This window comes from Eretmochelys imbricata, chromosome 4 (assembly GCF_965152235.1).
Source record: "Eretmochelys imbricata isolate rEreImb1 chromosome 4, rEreImb1.hap1, whole genome shotgun sequence".
Taxonomy (NCBI): Eukaryota; Metazoa; Chordata; order Testudines; family Cheloniidae; genus Eretmochelys; species Eretmochelys imbricata.
In genome coordinates this window covers 91,579,018-91,600,893 of record NC_135575.1, presented here as the reverse complement: position 1 = coordinate 91,600,893, position 21,876 = coordinate 91,579,018, and the positions used below count along the sequence as shown (strand labels likewise).

The window sequence follows — 21,876 nt, the reverse complement described above, 5'->3', positions numbered from 1 at the left end:
TGCTAAAACAACCACTCTGTAGTTGGAATATTCATTTTACATTGTGGCTGTACTCACTTAACTCCTTTTCAGTTAGCTTAGCTAACTCTACAGTGAAGAGATACCCACACAGTCTTCTTTGCAGATGATTTCTGAATACACTATTGCCATATTTATTTAAATCCATAAACTGATAGATATAATCTTTTATACTGTATGTGAATACTATCATTTGGCTATTTAAATCTCTATTCACTGTTTAAAGTGTTTACAGATCACCTTGTATGTGAAGGAACTTACTGTGCACCAATAGATAAAAAGCTGCAGGATTCAGAGGAGACCACCCATCCTTCTGTTTCGCTGTTTTTCTTCCCTATAATAAAATTTTCAATTATAGTTACATTATCTTCACAGGTCTTGGAATTATAATCACTAAACATGTTAAATTTCTGCAACAGTACTGGCCTGTTACATTTTGTAATCATGTACTTGGGCAAGTCAAATAGTCACGATTTCTGAATAGAAAGTTTGGAATTGAAAGTTGCTGTAACATTTGTTGAAAAACTGTTCTTTGGAAACATTATATAAAACTTGTCCTTGAGAGATTAGAAGAGCCAGTTTCACACAGTCACTGTTCATAAGGACAATTCAGAGAAATAAATTCCTTATCTCTGCAGGACTTTTCCCCCCTACTTCCATCTCAATAAGTTTTTGGGGCCCTGGTGTATACACATGCTTTTTGTTTAGATAAGAAATTCCTTACTCTCTGTATATTAAGTGGTGCCTCCAATGCCACTGAAGTCAATAAAAGGGTGGGTGCCCTTGGACTTTAATGGGCATTCACTGGACCCAAAGTGAGAAGAATTCTCAAAGATAGGCAAATGAAAGGGAACAAATGGGCAGATTAAGAACATAACAGGATACAAACACTAATATACAGTATTTGGACATTGCGAATATTTTCTAAGAGATTACAAAAAATTCTCACACACAATCCTCCATGCCATATCAATTTCTTTGGACAAAGAATGGCTTTATACATTTTTTCCTGCAGTTAAAAATGTCAAGTTCCCATATCTTACAGCACACTAGGTCTTAAGGTTTTTCCTTGAAAAATCATGGGTATCACTCAGGGCACTGAGATGGGAAGGTATGTACAATTCTCCTTTGGGATTATCTTCCACGAATGATCAGATTTTATCCTGACTCAGAACATTTTGGTTTATAAGAACATGCAGAGCCTTTATTCAAATTCCTATATTGCGTTTTCACATTAACTCCTTGCCATAATATGTGGACAAGTGGGTTTCCCAGCTCCTTCCAGAAGAATCCCCCCCAAAAATAATTTTTCCTTCAATAAAACAAATAAGCACCAGTAGCCCAAAGCTAATAAGCAACCCTACAACAAAAAGGAGAAGAAATAGGGCCTGTATCTAGCCATCCCCACTTTTCTCCCAGGGCAGAGGGGAGAAATCTCTCTCCAATTATCTCTGCTGCAACTAGGCTGCCTCTCTCTGCTGCTGCCATGGGGGAATGGGGATTTACTATTGTCAAGAGAGAAGGGGTGCTTCTGATTTCCTTTAAATTTGTTCCCACCATCAAAATGTATTTTGTATTTTATAAATCAACCAATATTGGGATATTATTGCATCCGATGTTCAGAGAGAGTAACATTTTAAAGAAAAGTTGCTCAACTGCATGAATGTGGACATGATTCCCCCATTAAGTGCAAATGTATTATTTATCTAGCTTTGCAAATGTAAACATACTTATGGCTGGTTACCCAGTCTTTACATAGGATTTACCTTTTCCACTCATGCTGCCTACTGAAATGAGACGACCAATGCAAAGTGGACGATTCCCATAGGGATCACGTACTGCATAGATTATGTCTTTATGCATCATTAGTAGTGAATATGAAGTAGGGGTTTCATTCATTAAATTTTTGATTCTGAAATGAGATTAAGTAAACACAATGGTATGTTACAGATGGCTGTATTCTGTTACTTACTACTGCTGTATTTTACACTCAGACAATACTCTTGTTTCTAATTCCAGCCCCTAACCGCTTACCTTGCCACCCAGTCTGGGGTATCATCATTCTCGAGTGGAGGTGTGAATGCCAGCAGCTGGGTGATCAATTCGCTGTCAGAACTGGTTGATAGTCCCACACCATGTCTCATCAGCTTTTTTTTTTTTTTAAAAAAAGATAAAATATAGTGTTATCAGTCTACGAAACCATTGCACCATTTTTAGTTTAGCAAGGAGTTACATGTCTGAAAAGTTGTTTTAATGTAGAAGTCACCAAGAACCAAAGAAAGTGGATTGTACTTTTGTCCAAGGAGCTGGTGCACAACATCGGCTCATATAAAATGACACTCTGAACTGCATCCCTCACGCTTCTTTTCACTGCTTTGCTTTACTGGTGACCAAAGCATAAAGCAAAGTTGACATTCCCTAATATCCACAGTGCTACTCAGGGTCTGGGGATTTTGTCACCTTCTCACTGCCGCTTACACATGGCAAGCTGAAGCAGGGCACAGAGAACAGGTGAAGAGAGGAAGCACAAGTAAACAATGAAAGAAGAAATGACTGAAGACAGAGTAAGGGGAAGGAGGGAAAAAACAACAACCTAAGATGTGAGAGACTGAATCAGACTTATGGTCCTTTTAGTCTGGTGCGCTCAACACACACGTTGCATTTAAGGAAGAGGAGAACCTGCAAAGTATCTAGCCTACTATTCATGCCTGTTCAATGCTTTGCACCGGAGGGTTCCTACCTAACCTTTGTAGATCTTGCATCCTGAAGAATAAGACTGGATACCATTTTTACCATTATCACATTTACAGTGATGCTTGAACATAAAATTAACCCATCATTTTGAAACCAGTCACAATATCTGTCTTGATACATTCTTGCAGCAGTGGTGGCATCCACAGACTGACTACATTCTACATAAAGTTCCATTACCTTTTCCAAGTCATAAATTTACAATTCTTTGATGTAGTAGTATGTTCCCTTGTTCTTTGAACAGGGTTAAAAGAGAAGCATCTGTGAGGTTTTAATTCTGCTCTGCAATATGTCCACTTCCTTCTTTACGGGCTATGATATCCAATTTTTGACCGTCTCCTTATGTGTTCATATCACTATAAATTACTATTTTCTACTACTATTTTCAATATTCACTATAGCTTTCTCAAGGTGATGACAAAAAGAGATAATATTGCAGATGAGGACACATCAATGTATTAGATGATATTTTCTAAGCACTCTTTGCTTTCTCTAATGACTGCCATGCAATGGGCAGATTCAAACTGAGCTATTCATAACTGTATCTGGATTAGTTTTCCCTATTGGATCAACATTAACACAGAAAATAAAAGAAAAGTAGATTATCCCCCCCCACCATGGGAGTTACAAATTAAAAAAAACTTTGTTTCTCAGTGCACTGCCCAATCCATTAGTTTGGAGTTCCTCACCATTCTCTGTAGTTTTCAACGACCTAAAGCATTGTATGTCAGCTAGGAGATGTGACCAAGTTTTTGTCCATGTCTGCCTCCTACTCATTAATAAATGATACTGGAAAACCCAGGACTGATTCCTACCTTTCTTCTGAGTTGTTTAGCATTTATTAATTCACCATTGTGTGCCACAGCAATCTTCCCATGAAGAGTTTCTACAACGAAAGGCTGGCAGTTCTCTAATTCAGAGATTCCTGACGTGGAGTACCTGGTGTGGCCAATTCCAAGATTTGAAACATACAGCTTCTTCAGATTGTCTTCACTGAACACATGATTAATAAGACCCATTCCCTTGCAGGGAGGAAAAAAAAGACTGTGTATTTATTATTGTTTCCAGCAACACACTCATTATGCCAGCACTTTACAAGCAAAAACCAACAGCAACAAAACAAAACAAAAAACAAAACAACCCCCCCCCCAAAAAAAGAAAAGAGCTTACCTCTAGAGAGACAAGACAGAGAGGCAGGTCACAGGAAAGGGGAACAACATAAGAAGTGGTCATGGAGGCAACTGGTCACATCAGGATAATACACAACATAAGGGGGAGATTGTTTTGAGCAGATTTTATTTTCAGATAGACAGACTGTCCCCAGTTACCACTCAGTAAGAAAATATCCTTTGAAAAACCACTAGCAGAAGAAAATTTGGGAATACTATATGTATTTATATTCAAATGTAATTTTAAAAGCTCAACTGGCTTTGTTCTTTTAATGCTATTTTAAAGTTTAAAAGCTCAACTACATTTATTCTTTAATGCTATTTAGAGAGAACACTATAAAACAAATATTTCAATATATTCTGTGCTTTTTTCCCTGAGAAATAGGATAATACATTTAATCACCAGCACCATAATGAATTTGTTTTTATACCAGCTTCAGATTAATGTTTAAAAGACCCCATTATTTGTAATTCCGGCCACTGCTATAATTGGCACTCAACCTGAAAGAGCCAGAAAACTCTGTTGAAAAGTCTTCAGGTATCCAAGTTGACTTCTACAGCAGAAATGACTCAGAACTTTTATAGATAGGCCCCAGGAGATTCTAGCATATTCAATAGCCAAGGCAGTGCTCCTGTTGGCAACAAGCATTGTGAGGGAGGAATTTAAAAGCATGCAGGGTCTAAGTAATTAAAGTACAGGACTGGGAAACAGGTGCTCCAATTTCTATTCTGAATTCTGGCACAGACTTTTTTTGTAACCTTCAGAAAGTCTCTTCATCTGTTTAAATCTCTTTATCTCTCTAAAATGTGGATGATATTTACTTCCCTTGAGTGTTATGAAGATTAATTCATTAAAGAGCTTTGAATGCCTTAGAGGCTCAGAATTATGTTTGAATCTGATAATTAGAGGAAGGAGAAGAGAGGTTAGCACGAACAGAATTTCAATGTAAAATGCTACTGTGGCAACAGATAAATACAAGGCAAGGCAAAAAGAGCAAGCTCTGGCCTACACACCAAGCTACACTGGTTTAACTAAGGCCATGTCTACATTACAGCTGCTACAGCACCACAGCTATGGCACTGCTGTAGCACCAGAGTGTAAACGTTTCCTTCATCAATGGAGTTACTCCCCCTCACCCTGGCTAGATTTACATTGACCCAACTATGGTGCTCAGGGCACAAAATTTTTCATAGCCCTGAGCGATGTAGCTAGGTTGACCTAATTTAAGTGAAGACCAGACCAAACAGTGTGGCTTTAGACCAATTTAGTTACATCAGTGCAGAACCCTGCATAGACTCTTAATTTAAAATGGTCTGAGAGTCAGGTCAGTAAATTCAAAAAAGTGCAAGCTAAGCAGAAATAACCAATTTTAAACTAATAAAAGTATGTTCTACAGGGATTTACACCAGTTTAATTAAATCAATTTTTAAACCAGAACAGCTTCAAGGACAAGACCATATTCACTGGTTTGTGCCCTTCAAGTTTTCTTTTTTAAATAACAGTAACTGTAGAATTTAAATACTGCAGCCAAGACATATCCCAAGGATAAGAGAAATCTTATTATGCCACTGCTGTAATATCAAAACTTCCTGAGATGATGCAGTCATCGTATTTAATTCTTAATATTGATATGCTTAGATGTCATTCTCCACAGCTCTTATGGAATCAATATAAAGTATTATAGTGTCTGCCAACATTTTATTCTCAGCGCATTACTTTTTACTCAGAGGCTAAAGGAAGTGCTAACAGTAGAAGTGGAAATCTCTCATAACCTAAAAAGGAAGAGGAAGCTCAAAACAAGAACAGGGTCTGTCATAAATATAAAGGGAAGGGTAACCACGTTTCTGTATACAGAACTATAAAATCCCTCCTGGCCAGAGGCAAAACCCTTTCACCTGTAAAGGGTTAAGAAGCTAGGATAACCTCGCTGGCACCTGACCAAAATGACCAATGAGGAGACAAGTTACTTTCAAAGCTTGCAGGAGGGAAAGAGTCTGTGTGATGCTTTTGCTGGAAACAGATCAGGAATGCTCTTCAGAACCCCTGTAAAAAGTTAGTAAGCAATCTAGCTAGAAATGAGTTAGATTTTCTTTTGTTTAATGGCTGGTAAAATAGCTGTGCTGAATGGAACGTATATTCCTGTTTTTGTGTCTTTTTGTAACCTAAGGTTTTGCCTAGAAGGATTCGCTATGTTTTGAATCGGATTACCCTGTAAGGTATTTACCATCCTGATTTTAGAGAGGTGATTCTTTTACTTTTTCTTTAATTAAAATTCTTCTTTTAAGAACCTAATTGTTTTTTCATTGTTCTTAAGATCCAAGAGTTTGGGTCTGTATTCACCTATGCAAACTGGTGAGGATTTTTATCAAGCCTTCCCCAGGAAAGGGGGTGTAGGGCTTGGGGGGAAGACGTCTCCAAGTGGGCTCTTTCCCTGTTCTTTGTTTAACATGCTTGGTGGTGGCAGCATAGGGTTCAAGGACAAGGCAAAGTTTGTACCTTGAGGAAGTTTTTAACCTAAGCTGGTAAGAATAAGCTTAGGGGGTCTTTCATGCAGGTCCCCACATCTGTACCCTACAATTCAGAATGGGGAAAGAACCTTGACATGGTGGCAGTGGTGGGATCAATTTGAGATTTGTTTTGGGATCATTTTGAAACAGAAGCACAGTAGGATTTTAAAAGGACTTTTTTTTCCCCTTTGGGCTGCTTGAAAGCAGGTTTTAAGCTGAAAGCAATTATAGTTTTTCTGTGTCTGCCAGGGGGCCAGAGCAGCAGACATAACAAAAGGGATCATTCTTTTTGAGCTGGAGTTTTCTCTACCTAAAGGCAGGGTAGTTAACCTTCTGCAGGGAAATTCACAAGTTTTTCACAGACCTGAAGTGTTTTGGGTTTTTTTGTTTTTTGTTTTTTTTTTTTTTTTTAGCTAAGAGCAACTAGAGGGTTTTTCTATTTGCCTGGAGACAAAGGATTTTTCTGTAGGCTGAGAATAGCTATCATATTACAGCACAAAAATTTTACAAGCAGGGTTTTTTTTGTTTTTTTTAAACTCTCGGGTGTAAAGTTAGTTAAAAACAGAGAGGCTAAGATGACAGAATCCAAGGTGGAAAAAGCCAAAGAGGATGCCCACAGGAGAGCTATGGAGGCAAGGGAAAAAGAACTGGAGGAAAAGGAAAAAGAAAGGAAACATGCACTGGAGATGGAGAAGGCAAAGGCTCAGCAGAATATACCAACAAACCCTAGCAATCCTTCTCCAGGTACCGCCTCACATCCCAGGAAGTTCCCCACCTACAAGCCAGGCGCTGATACTGTGGCCTTCTTAGAAAACTTCGAAAGGGCCTGCCTTGGGTACAACATCTCTACAGATCAATACATGGTAGAGCTGAGGCCGCAGCTCAGTGGACCCTTAGCTGAGGTGGCGGCTGAAATGCCTAAGGAACACACGAACAAGTATGAACTGTTTAAAACCAAGGCGAGAGTCAGGATGGGGCTAACACTCAAGCATTCCCGTCGGCAGTTCAGAGCCCTAACGTGGAAACCAGACATGTCATTTACCTGACATGCCTACCACATTGTGAAACATTGGGATGCCTGGATATCAGGAGCAAGTGTTAAATCTCCAGAAGAGTTGCCCTTCCTAATGCAAATGGAGCAGTTCTTAGAGGGTGTTCCTGAGGAAATAGAAAGATACATCCCAGATGGGAAGCCCATAACGGTAATTGAGGTGGGGGAGATTGGAGCCAAATGGGTGGAGATGGCAGAAAAGAAAAAAAAACTAGTAGCAGTTGGGGCGAATATCAGAAGGGGCAAACTGGAACAAAACAGGTGGAGGGAGGAGAGAGGAACAATCCTGGTCGCAGTTGGAGCGGAGACCAGAAGAGACAACCTCCGACCTCACCCTACTACAAGGGACAGCCCAAGGCCTCAACTACACACCCAGGAACACTCCAGACACCTTATTGTCCTGCCACACCGTTCTCCAGCAACCCACCTCGCCCCAGTGACCTGTCAGCTGGATGATGAATTAAAAGTGCTGAAGGATAGGAAGAAAAGTAGGATTAAAGACAAAAGGCTATGAGATACCTCCCCCTCTGATCTGTTATTGGAGTAAGCAAAGATTGAGCCAGTTTATCGGCTGAGAGCCTGCATCAAGGCAGGATTCTCATTCCTGGATTTTGTTTCTCCACTGTGAGCTAAGTAGGACACTCTCATGTTCTACTTGAGGGACCTGTTAGTGTGAGAGCTCTGTCCTGCTGGGCATGCTCCCACTTCCTGGGACTCAGAACCTTCTAGTACTGAAGTCAGAAGGAGATCTGGGCAGAAGATGCAGTTTTAACTGACACAGCTCCAATTCCTACGTTCCTTCCAGGAGGGTAGTTGGTTAACTTGTATTTCACTTCCTGACATCAGCTCAGTGTAAATATAGGAAGAAAATTCTCTAAAACACGTAAAGTGCTTTGGCCTAAGATCTTTTTGGGATTGGCCATTTTAGGCCTGTTGGCACCCTCTGGATTTCTATCAGGTTGGAAATAGATGAGGGAAATCTGAAAAATCCTCCCAGTCTCTGAATCTATTAATTTGTGTGCAGCATTCAACTCTTCAAAGAATCTGCCATGATATTTACTAAAGCCAGAGTCAGTCATAGATGCATCTGCTTCCAGGCATTAATCTAGTTTCAAGGATTGTGGTTTTTTGTTCCACTCTTTTCTCTCCATTCCACTAGAACTCTGCTGGTTTCACACATTAGTACCTAGAACTGCCAGCACCAAACCCTTTCAACTCACCAGAGCTAAACACATTAGAAGAAAGGGGCTCTGGTGTTGACAGCTCCAGAACAGATTGCTTTTTACTGAAGCAAAAGATTAATTTCAGTGTTGTTGGAGCTGTATTGGTCCCAGGATATTAGAGAACAAGGTGGGAGAGGTAATATCTTTTATTGGACCAACTTCTGTTGGTAAAAGAGACAAGATATTGCCTCACCCACCTTGTTTCTTCAAAAGCTTGAAGTGGACTTGAAGGATAACCTGGTCTGAGTTTTGTTGTTGATTTTTTAAAAATAAGTTTAAGCTTGGTCTATACAACAACAATAAGTTAAGGAACTGAACTCAGTACTCTTATTATGACAAATTCTTGTCATTTCCTGTCTCTTGCTTATTATTCCTATTTCCTGGAACAAGCAGAGACTCTCCTCATGCACCTCAGGTGGAAACGTGTTATTTTTTCCTCCGACTTTTCCTTTGAGTACTCCTTATTTCGCTCTATTTTAAAGACTGGATTTTTATGTAAAGACTAGATCTTTACTTCTTAAAAATGGCAACAAATTAGTAAAAAGTCCTTAAAATTTTACCTTGTGCACTTTGAATGTTTGAGCTGAGTCTCCATCACTTGTCACAATTCCACCACTTTCTTGGCCCCTGTGGACAAAATTAGCATAAATACTGAATGGCTCACTGAGCACAACATCCAAACAGAATATTAACTTGTAAAGCGTAAAAGAACATAACCGTTTGTGTTTAAAATGTCTTAAGTACTCCATTTTTATAGACTTATCAAAATTATGTTTTTTGTATGTTCATGTTGCACTTTATTGTAAAATATTTAAGGCTCAATCCAAAGCACACTGAAATCAAATAAAAAGTCTTTCCATTAATTTCAATGGGTGCTGGATCTGGTCCTTACTGCTGACTTTCTATAGTCTAAATTTCAAGGTGAACATAAAATACTACCAGATCCTTAAATTGAAATGCCAGGCAGCCCAATGGCCAGTCACACCAGCCACTTGTGTGACCCTGCAGCCAGCCGCACCAGCTACACTGGCTGCTGCTAAGGTGGCCGGGGAAGGCAGCTGGCCCTGGAGGGGGCCTCCCATAGCAGAAGCCCCCCAGCTAAGATTTAGGCAGGGGTATTCATAGTACAAGTCATGGACAGGTCACAGGCCATGAATTTTTGTTTATTGCCTGTGACCTGTCCATGACTTCTATTAAAAATACCTATTACTAAATTGTAGCCTTAACAATAAATCGATGCAGATGTGGTCTTTGGGTTACTGGTAAATTCCCAATGCAACCTTTAATTGCTCAAAAATTGAATACCCTGAAATAAAAATGTCTGTAGAATGCGCTTACAAGCTGTAGCCAAGAAAAAAACCAAACAAAATGTAACATATATATACACTAAATGAAGTACTTTAATGAAGATGAAAGGGAAAGAAAATATATCTATTAGATTACTTAAATATAAAACAGCTAAAGGTCTTGTACAATAGGATGTGATTTTGCTCTCACATTAAACTAGTATAACTCAATTGGCATCATTGGAGTCATTCTCGAGTTATACTACTGTAACAGCTTGTCTACTTGAAAAGACAATTCGGATTAAGGCAGGGCATGCATTTAAAGTGCAGTAACTATTCTACAATAATTTTATGTATCGAAAAGACCTTATAAAAAACAGGAGAATAAGATGCAAATGTTCAATATGCTCGATCCCAACAATAACTTAATACTTTCCACCACTGATTATGCCCAAGTCTCAAAAATATTTTAGAAGGTCATGTCTACACTACGAAAGTACTCCGATTTTACAGAAGTCGATTTTTGGGAACAGACTGTATAAAGTCGAGTGCATGCGTTCACACTAAGCACATTAATTCGGCGGTGTGCGTCCACAGTACCGTGGCAAGTGTCCCACAGTTCCCACAGTCCCTGCTGCCCACTGGAATTCTGGGCTGAGCTCCCAATGCCTGATGGGGCCAAAAATTTGTTGCAGGTGGTTATGGGTAAATGTCGTCAGTCAACCCTCCCTCCGTGAAAGCAACGGCAGACAATCATTTCACGCTCTTTTCCCTGGACTGCCCGAGCAGACGCCATAGCATGGCAAGCATGGAGCCAGTTCAGCTCACTGCGGCAGTTATGACCATTGTAAGCACCTCGCGCATTATCGTGCAGTTTATGCAGAACCAGCACCTGAAAAACAAGGCGAGGAGGCGACGGCAGCACGGTGATGAGGACGTGAACACAGATTTCTCTAAAACCGTGGTCCCCGACAATTTGGAGATCATGGTGTTACTTGGGCAGGCTCATGCCGTGGAACATCGATTCTGGGCCCAGGAAACAAGCACAGAGTGGTGAGACTGCATAGTGTTGCAGGTTTGGGATGATTCCCAGTGGCTCTGAAACTTTCACATGCGTAAGGGCACTTTCATGGAACTTTGTGACTTGCTTTCCCCTGCCCTGAAGCGCAAGAGTACCAAGATGAGAGCAGCCCTAACAGTTGAGAAGCGAGTGGCAATAGCCCTCTGGAAGCTTGCAATGCCAGACAGCTACCGGTCAGACGGGGATCAATTTGGAGTAGGCAAATCTACTGTGGGGGTTGCTGTGATGCAAGTAGCCAACGCAATCATTGAGCTGCTGCTATCAAAGGTAGTGATTCTGGGAAATGTGCAGGTCATGGTAGATGGCTTTGTGCAATGGGATTCCCTAACTGTGGTGGGGCTATAGATGGAACGCATATCCCTATCTTGGGACCAGACCACCAGGGCAGCCAGTACATATACCGCAAAGGGCACTTTTCAATGGTGCTGCAAGTACTGGTGGATCACAAGGGACATTTCACCAACATCAAAGTGGGATGGCTGGGAAAGGTTCATGACGCTCGCATCTTCAGGAACTCTGGTCCATTTAAATGGCTACAGGAAGGGACTTATTTTCCAGACCAGAAAATAACCATTGGGGATGTTGAAATGTCTATCGTTATCCTTGGGGACCCAGCCAACCCCTTAATGCCCTGGCTCATGAAGCCATACACAGGCACCCTGGACAGTAGTAAGGAGCTTTTCAACTATAGGGTGAGCAAGTGCAGAATGGTGGTAGAATGTGCATTTGGATGTTTAAAGGGTCGCTGGTGAAGTTTACTGACTCGCTCAGACCTCAGCGAAACCAATATTCCCATTGTTATTGCTACTTGCTGTGTGCTCCACAATCTCTGAGAGAGTGAGGGGGAGACGTTTATGGCCGGGTGGGGGTTGAGGCAAATCGCCTGGCTGCTGAGTACACGCAGCCAGACACCAGGGCAGTTAGAAGAGCACAGCAGGAAGCGCTGCGCATCAGAGAAGCTTTGAAAACCAGTTTCATGACTGGCCAGGGTACTGTGTGACACTTCTGTTTGTTTCTCCTGGATGAAAACCCGCCCCCTTGGTTGCCTCTAAATTCCCTGTAAGCCACCTGCCCTCCCCCCTTCAATCACAACTTGCTTGCAAAGGACGAAGTCACTATAGTTTAAAAAACATGTATTCTTTTTTAATTGGTTATAAAAACAGGGAGATATCACAAGGTAGCCCGGGTGCAGTTTGGAAGGAGGGAAGAAAAAGACCACTTTAAAGCTTGTTGAAAGCCAGCCTTCTGTTGTTTAGGCTGTCCACTGGTGAGGAGAGGTTGGGTGCCCAGAGGCCCCTCCTCCCCCCCATTCTTGGGCATCTGGGGGAGGAGGCTATGGAACTTGGGGAGGAGGGTGGGTGGTTAAACAGGGGTTGCAGTGGCAGTCTGCGATCCTGCTGCCGTTCATTAACCTCCACCAGACGCTGGAGCATATCCATTTGATCCCGCAGTAGCCCCAGCGTTGCCTCATGCCTCTTCTGATCTTCCTGCCACCACCTCTCCTCACATTCATCAGCCCCTTTCCTGTACTCTGCTCGTGTCCCTCCACACATTCTGCTGAGCTCTGTCAGTGCCGGAAGACTGCATGAGCTCAGAGAACATTTCATTGTGCGTGCATTTTTTTCGCCACCTTATCTGAGATAGCCTTTGGGACGGAGGAGGGAGGCTTGAAACATTTCCAGCTGCTGGAGGAAAGAAAAGGAAGCGAAGATACATTTTACAGAACAATGGCTATACTCTTTCACGGTGAACAACACTACTCACATTACATCGCACATGTGATTTTGGTACAAGGTCGCATTTTGCATCTTATATTGAGTGCCTGCGGCTTTGGTGTGAGAGATCACACACGCAGGGCCGGGCAACAGAATTCAGATTGCAGGTGGCCATGGTAAGCCGTAGTCTTTCGGCTTCTGCAGCCTTCCTAACAGCAGTGCCCTCCTCTCCCATAGCAAGCAAAGCACGCTGAGTTGGCCATTTAGTGCTGTGGTTTTCCGGTTTATGTGCAGCAGCAGAAACCAAACTATCCCACCCCCTACCTCACCCCCGATCCAATTCTCTGGGATGACTGCTTTACTCCTCACCCCACCATGAGGCTGGTATCAGGGAAGATCCCTGCTAGCCAAACATGAACGGCTCAGCGCCAATGCCACCCCACCCCCCCGACCTCCTCCACATGCTAACTGCGGGGAGGATTTCTTTTCAGCCATAGGCAAACAGCCCAGCAGGAACGGCCACCTCCGAATGTCCCCTTAATTAAATTCCCCTATTTCAACCAGGTTACCATGAACAATATCACTCTCCTAAGGATAACACAGAGAGATAAAGAACGGATATTGCTTGAATGCCAGCAAACACCGGGACCACATGCTGCCAGGCTTTGTCACGCAATGATACCAGATTACTTGCTACTAGCATAGCGTGGTAAAGTGTCCTACCATGGACGACGGAATAAGGCTGCTCTCCCCAGAAACCTTCTGCAAAGGCTTTTAGAGTACCTCCAGGAGAGCTTCATGGAGACATCCCTGGAGGATTTCCGCTCCATCCCCAGACACATTAACAGACTTTTCCAGTAGCTGTACTGGCCACCAATGCATCCCAAAGTCCTCAAGGCTACTTAATCATTAAAAAACGCTTGCTTTTATAACATGTATTATATTTTAAAAAGGTACACTCACCAGAGGTCCCTTCTCCAGCTTCGTTGGCTTGGGAGGGTATTTCAGTCAGGGTCATAAAAAGATCCTGGCTGTCAGGGAGAACGGTGTGCTGTGTGCTCTCCTCAAGCTCCTCCTCATCTTCCCCGTCTGCAAAATCCTCAGGCATGGTGGAGAGTACCCCATCACTGGAGTCCACGGACGGGGTGGGGTAGTGGTGGCAGCCCCCCCTAGAATTGCATGCAGCTCAGCGTAGAAGCGGCATGTCTGGGGCTCTGTCCCGGAGCGTCCATTTGATTCTTTGGTTTTCTGGTACATTTGTCTGAGCTCCTTAAGTTTCACACGGCATTGTGTTGCATCCCTGCTGTAGCCTCTGTCCCCCATGGCCTCGGAGATTTTTTGAAACGTTTTGGCATTTAGTCTTTTGGAACGTAGATTGATAGCATGGATTCCTCTCCCCATACAGCGATCAGATCCAGTACCTCCTATGCGATCCATGCTGGAGCTCTTTTTCAATTCTGGGACTGCATGGTTACCTGTGCTAATGAGCTCGCCTGACCAAACAGGAAATGAGATTCAAAAGTTCCCAGGGCTTTTCCTGTACACCTGGCCAGTGCATCCAAGTTCAGAGTGCTATCCAGAGTGGTCACAATGGTGCACTGTGCGATAGCTCCCGGAGGCCAATACCTTAGTATCTACACTAACCCTAATTCGAAACGGTGGTGTCGATTTCAGCGCTAATCACCTCGTTGGGGAGGATTACAGAAATCGGTTTTAAGAGCCCTTTATGTTGAAAAAATGGCTTCGTTGTGTGGATGGGTGCAGGGTTAATTTGATTTAACGCTGCTAAATCCGACAAACGCATAGTGTAGACCAGGCCTAAGTCATTAATACCACCTGTGTGAAAAGTTAATTTTTAAAAATATAAAAATAAACTAGGGCTGTCAATTAATTGCAGTTAATGCACGCTATTAACGTAAAACAAATTAACTAAATTAAAAAACAAACAGTCATGAATAATTGCTGTTTAATCACACTGTTAAACAATAACAGAATACCAATTTAAATTTAATATAAATATTTTTGGATGTTTTTCTACATTTTCAAATATATTGATTTCAATTACAACATAGAATACAAAGTGTACAGTGCTCACTTTATATTATTTTTGGTTACAAATATTTGAACTGTAATAAAGATAAAAAACAACATTTTTCAATTCACCTCATACAAGTCTACTCAGTCCTACTTCTTGTTTAGCCAAATCAGTAAAACAAAACAAGTTTGTTTGCATTTATTAGAGATAATGCTGCCCTCTTCTTATATACAATATCACCTGAAAGTGAGAACAGGCATTTGCATGACACTGTTGTAGCCGGCGTTGCAAGGTATTTATGTGCCAGTTACGTTAAACATTTGTATGCCCCTTCATGCTTTGACTTGTAGGCTCTAAAGTTTTGCATTTTTTAACATAGCTGTACTCAAAAACAAAACAAATTGACATCTGTAAATTTCACTTTCACGATAAAGAGATTGCATTACAGTATGAGTACTGTACTTGTACGAGATTGATTGAAAAATACTAGTTTTTAAATTTTGTTACAGTACAAATATTTGAAATAAAAAATACAAATTGAGCACATTTTGTATTCCGTTTGTTTTAACCTCATAATTGTGATTTTTTAAAAATCGTTGACAACCCTAAGACGAACACTTTTGTCCAAAAAATTATTTGCTATTTTTCTTGTACTACCAAATGTTATTATAACAAAGAAGTTACAGAAAAAATTCTTTCCTGCCCTCACCAGTTTACTTTGCTCAGAAAAATGCATCTGTAGACACAAAAATTGACAGAAAAACTTAAAGGTGGGTACAGTACACTCATCGACTTTAAACAGAGTTTTTAAAATTTAGGCCATTTCTATGTTGATCATGGCCCTCCAAATATCATAGCAAAATCAAATAAAGGATGGTTGCAGTTAACCTTCAGTGTAATGCCTCTGATTTTCACTGATTAAAATTCTGAATCCAACCCTCACCACCTCCCCCCGCCCCAGCAACCCCTGTCTCCCCCAACACACGCACACACACACCCCCTAATAGGGCAGTGAACCCTCTGAGATAGGCTGTGCAAAGCTTGGCAGGGGCTCTGTACCCCATCCAGCAAAGCTATACTCGATAGGTACTTTTGAAGTCAGTAATGGCTGGGAAAGGAGTGGAACTGGTAGAATCACGGCTGTGCAGATCAACTAACCAAGCCAAGCAACCTCCTTACTCTAGTGAAAATATGCAGCAAGGGGCCTCCGCTTCTAGTCTATGAGATTCTGTTCTCCCCTTTTGCTTTCCTTAGAGTTCTCCAGCATAGAGCCCATATACCTGAGCTGCGGGCAGGAACTAGGATTTGGTCCTTAGTACAGTACCCATATGGCGCTAAAAAGGTCAGTTTAATTAACATGCAGCCTATACCATCATACCTCTTTAGCCTTAGAGCAGGTCTACTCTACTGCTTAAGTCGACCTAGCTTACATCATTCAGGTGTGTGAAAAAGTCCCCCGCTCTCCCAAGGCAACTCAAGTTTTTTGCTGTCCACACTGGCGCTATGCTGACAAGAGTGTGCTCTCTCATCAACATAGCTTCCACTTCTAGCTGAAGTGGAGTAATTATGCTGATGTTGATAGAGCACTCTCCTGTCAGCATAGTGCATCCTCACCAGACGCAATACAGCTGCGCCGATGTAGTGCAGTAGTGTAGACCTGCCCTTAGTTTTCAGCTTTTTTGTTTAGCTCAGTTGTACTCATGAACAATGCTAGAATAAAATAGGAGTTTTATAAAATACAGGCACACAATTTAAAACGTGGATGATTCCAATGTGTATTTTTAATGCTAATAAAATACCAAATGCAATCATAATTTGTAACTTAATGAGAACTCTTACCAACATCTTTTAGGTTCCAAAATGTAAAACTGGCTGCAAACAAAAACTGCTACAATGTCGAATTAATTCCTAACAAACTACAACACGAGATAATCTTAAAAAAAAGAACGCATTTACTTTCTTTCTTAAAATATTCATTAAAAAGAGTGATCATACTTAAAACATTGTTCATAAGAAGGGTTAAAGCAAGTAGACACCCTGAGTTTAATTTTTTATCTTGTGGAATACTGGGTACTAGATTACACTTCATTTGTGCAGGAGCGGTTTTATTTGTCTGCTTCTAATATAAAGCCTGCTTATTTGGCAGTTTCTCAAGTTACTCCCCTCAGGCAGTTTGAGCCAGTAAAACTAGATCCTTTCATCTCTGTGGAGCTTACTGACAACCAGCCGTCTGGTTTCCAAGGAAACAAAATCTTGGCTAGAAATAGTGAATCATTTCCAGGTCACTTTCAACATGGAGAGTGGAGCAGGAAAGCATTGGACTGAAGAGGAGGTTAAAGCCTTGCTAAGCGTCTGGTCAGAAAAAAACATAAGAAAGCAACTTCATGGAACACTAAGGAATAAAGGAATATTTATCTACATTGCTAAAAGACTACAGGAGTTAGGAGTTTGCAGAGACTGGAAACAGTGCCGTGCAAAGTATAAAAATCTGAAGTATGAATTCAGAACAGTTAAATATGCCCACAACTCTGGAGATGCCACTAAAACCATGAAGTTTTTTCATGATCTGGATGCCATACTGCAATATGAACCAGTCACACAATTAACAGAGGATGAAAATGGCAAGTGCTCTGCAACTGAGAGACAGCTGAACATAAGCACTACCACAGAGAACACTGAAGGTAAAAAATAATTTCTATTTCTTGTCTTTGCACAAAAAACAATAAATCTGGTAAGATTAAAAGCCACATTATATAGCCTTAGAAACAGAGTCAGAACAGCAACTGACTTGATGCATCCCCTGCAGATGGGGAAAAAAGAAGGTTAGCACCACCAGTGTCGAAGTCTGTAAATACAGCATAATCCTAACAAATTTCACTAACTGCTGGAAAGGTCCAGTCCTGCAGAGGCTCTGTACCTTGTGCAACTGGGTCCTAATATTCATCTAAAATTTTTTCTTTGGAATATAATTTGTAATACTTTGCAACAGGTTTTGAGAGCTTCAGTTCAAAAAGAAACTAATTATTATAGCATATACTGTATTACAAATTTCCCAACTCAATTATAAATTTGGTTTGTTTTTTTTTTTAAATAAATAATTACTGTCAGGTCTGAAGTCAAAGAGATGTTTAATTTTAGCATACTTTTATTACTATTTTAAGATTTACCCCCTTAAATGCAATATTATTAATTGTGAAGTATGTGAATACAATGAAATGGAAATGCATGGCTTACAAAATTGTATTACATTTGTGCACTGAGTATTTGATAAACATTTTTGAATGAAGCTATTAGTGTATTTAGTCATGTAAAATTGGTTATGTTTAAAAATATATAAACAGAGACCATTCTGAAGCAAGACATAAATAATTTAAGAGACATTTTTAAACACGAAGAAATGGTGGTATTTACCAAACCAGTTGCACATCAGGTTCTGTTAAACCCCCTCAGTGTGCATAAGCATCATTAGCATTACACTGGGATTTACCATATCACAGGGAGAGGTGGAAGAGACAAGACAATTAGAGACAGGCTGAGACAATGTTTTGATCACAATTAGAATTAGGTGAGGGTTCAGGTTTGAGGCTAGATTAGGGCTGCAGTTGGTGATCTCACAGTGCCAAAAGCCCCTGTGATGCTGTTACAAGATTTCAGTCACATCCCAATTGACATCAAGAAAAATACCCCCTTGGTATTCATTATCTACAGCAGTACCAGAATCTTTGGGGGGGGGGGGAAGGAGAGATGAGAGATTCAAATCAGAATCCAATTTGCTCCCACAATGTGAAGAGGTTTGGATTAAGTTACAATTGTGAATAATTTTTACAAAACAAAAATCAATTAAAGCATAGGGGAGATTTTCAAAGGCACAAAGGGGAGTTGGACGCCTAACTCCCTTTTGTCCCTTTGCACATCTCCCTCTACAATGGAAGTGGACAGCTCTTACAGTTGGGAAAGTGTGATTTTTCCCATATTTTAAGAAAAGACTCAAATTTTTAGTTTTTAATCTTAAAGAATTTTTAAAAATTTATATGAATGTAGTTTTATGATAACGTGTCATCCATTTGAAGATATTTAGTTAAAATAAAATTATTAAACACATGTATTGTGAATTGTACACTACTGTAATCTGTGCATTATTTAAAACAAAAATCTAAAAATGGAAGAAGTTCAGGGGGCAGACCTTAAGCTGGTATAAATTGCTATAGCTCTATTGACTTCAGTGGAGCTATGACCTTTACACCAGCTGAGAATCCACCCCTGAACTCAAGGTTATCCTGCATGTTTTAAACTGCTTTGCCCAAATGGTTAGTTTCCTTTGAACCTTAAATCATTAAGGGGCATTTTCAATTAATGTTTCACATCTCTTACCCTTAATATCTTTAAGATAACTTCAGAAAGGACCCAATAATCAGACACCTTTTCTGATGAACCCCAATCCAGGATATTAATTTAAAAAATTGCATCCTTGGTGGAATGTACTGCATTTTGGGGCATGTGAAAAATCTGATTTCAAAAGTATGATGTAATAGTGGTACATTCAAATGTCTATACAGAAAAGGAAATAAGGGAAGCCTTTGTGCATTTGGTTTTCATTCTTCTTTATAAAAAGCACAGAAATTAAATACAGTCAACGGCAATAATGTAGTAGGAATAGTTCAGAATTGAAATGCAAAAATTCACACAACCATAACTCAGCCACAACACACACACACACACACACACACACACACACACACAAAAAAACATGTAACCTACAACTAGTATATAGGTAACAAGGGACAAACCGTGATAAGACTAGTATCTAAGAATTGTCCATTAAAATACACAAGTCAGAAAAGTCACACAATACTGCATTATGGGCCCAATCCTATTTCATTAAAGTCAGTGGGGAAATTCCCATGGAAGTGACAACTCTCAATAAGAATGTTTTTAACTGAATTTTTAAATCTATTTTCTGACACAGCATCCTTTAAAATGTATGTCCTAGACATTTTATTACTTCTCATAAAAGAAAAGATTTCATAAGAGATTTTCTGCTCTTCTGCTCATGTGTTTTGGAGGATAGGATTAAAATTCAAAATGACAAATTGGAGAAATGGTTTGATGTAAATAAGAAGTTCAATAAGGACAAATGCAAAGTACTCCACTTAAGAATGCACACATATAAAATGGGAAATGATGGCCTAGGAAGGAGTACTGCGGAAAGGGAGCTGAGGATTGTAGTGGATCACAAGCTTTTAAAAAAAAAAAAAAAAAATTATATATATATATAAAATAGAATTCTGGGATGTATCAGCCGGAGTGCTGTAAACAAGACACAAGAAGAATTCTTCCACTCTACTCCGCACTAATAAGGCCTCAACTGGAGTAATGTGTCCAGTTCTGTGCACCACCTTTCAGGAAAGATGGTAACAAACTGGAAAAAGTCCAGATGAGAGCAACAAAAGCGATTAAAGGTCTAGAAAACATAACCTATGAGGAAAGATTGAAAAAAATTGTGTTTGTTTAGTCTAGAGAAAAGACGACCAAGGGAAGACATAACAGTTTTCAAGTACAGTAAGCCTCAGTTACGAACACCAGAGTTACAAACTGAGCGGTCAACCACACACCAATCAGGCAGCAGCAGATACACACAAAAAGCAAATACAGTATAGTTCTGTGTTAAATGTAAACTATTAATAAAAATAAAGGGAAAATTTAAAAAAAAATTGACAAGGTAAGAAAACTGTTTCTGTGCTTGTTTCATTTAAATTAAGATGGTTAAAAGCAGCATTTTTCTTCTATATATAAATTTTCAAAGCTCTATTAAGTCAATGTTCAGTTGTAAACTTTGGAAAGAACAACCATAACATTTTGTTCAGAAGTACAAACAACCTCCACTCCCGAGTTGTTTATAACTCTGCGGTTCTACCGTACCTAACAGAATGTTACAAGGAGGAGGGGGGAATTTTTTTTTCTCCTTAACCTCTGAGGATAGGACAAGAAGCAATGGGCTTAAAATTGCATCAAGGGAAGTTTAGGTTGGACATTAGGAAATAACTACTCTGACAGGTAGAAGGTAAACACTGGTACAAATTGCCTAGGGTGGTTGTGAAATCTCCATCATTGGAGGTTTTTAAAAACAGGCTAGACAAACACCTGTCAGGAATGGTCTTGTTCGGGGTAGGCAACCTATGGCACGCATGCCAAAGGCGGCACTTGACCTGATTTTCAATGGCACTCACACTGCCTGGGTCCTGGCCACTGGCCCGGGGGGGCTCTACATTTTAATTTAATTTTAAATAAAGCTTCTTAAACATTTTAAAAACCTTATTTACTTTACATACAACAATAGTTTAGTTATATATTAAAGACTTATAGAAAGAGACCTTCTAAAAACATTAAAATATATTACTAGCATGTGAAACCTTAAATAAGAGTGAATAAATGAAGACTCGGCACACCACTTCTGAAAGGTTGCCGACCCCTGGTCTAGTTATTACTTAGTCCTGCCATGAGTGCAGGGGGACTAGACTAGCTGACCTACTGAGGTCCCTTCCAGTCCTACACTTCTATGATTCTGTGTTTAGAAGGGTCTTTGGGGCAGACCTGAAAGAAAACACTCTTGTGGGGGGGGGGGAAGGGGGGGAAATACCACACACAGTCTGCATCCATAGGAAGCCCTGTTCTCCCACAGTAGCTCTGGCACCCTGTGCCTCCCACTGATCTGAATGGGAAGGGGAGGGGAAGAAATACAAAAAAAAAAAAAACACCAGTTCATACTCAAATTAAAATAGCCACAGGATGCATCTTCCACGAGGTCAGAGAGGGATGAAGTATCTCTCCACCACAGCCAGCCCCCATTTTGTGCTGGACTTCACCCCTTTGGACCATGCAGAAAGTCTGAACACCTTTAAAAAAATCTGGGCCTAGCTGCCTAAATCTCATTGCAAGTCATGGGACTTTGGGATTTAGACTCTGAAAACTGAACCCCTTTTTAATTTTGTCTAATATGGGGTTAATATCAGATATTCCAACAGCACTGTGTAAGTAATAC

At 40.4% G+C, this 21,876-nt stretch overlaps 1 protein-coding gene across 2 annotated transcripts in view; it reads right to left on the bottom strand.

The window, feature by feature from the left end:
• The window catches only part of PPAT (phosphoribosyl pyrophosphate amidotransferase), a 71,293-nt gene that overhangs the window by 9,780 nt on the left and 39,637 nt on the right, over window positions 1-21,876 (bottom strand). Inside the window, exons 2-6 of one of the 2 annotated variants that reach the window (XM_077815593.1) lie at window positions 9,281-9,347; window positions 3,585-3,791; window positions 2,053-2,165; window positions 1,785-1,930; window positions 280-352 (exon numbers count right to left, since the gene is read on the bottom strand). In XM_077815593.1, the coding sequence (XP_077671719.1) occupies window positions 280-352; window positions 1,785-1,930; window positions 2,053-2,165; window positions 3,585-3,791; window positions 9,281-9,347 (606 nt within the window). The remainder of the gene's footprint in view (window positions 1-279; window positions 353-1,784; window positions 1,931-2,052; window positions 2,166-3,584; window positions 3,792-9,280; window positions 9,348-21,876) is intronic. The other variant, XM_077815594.1, reaches the window with a different exon arrangement.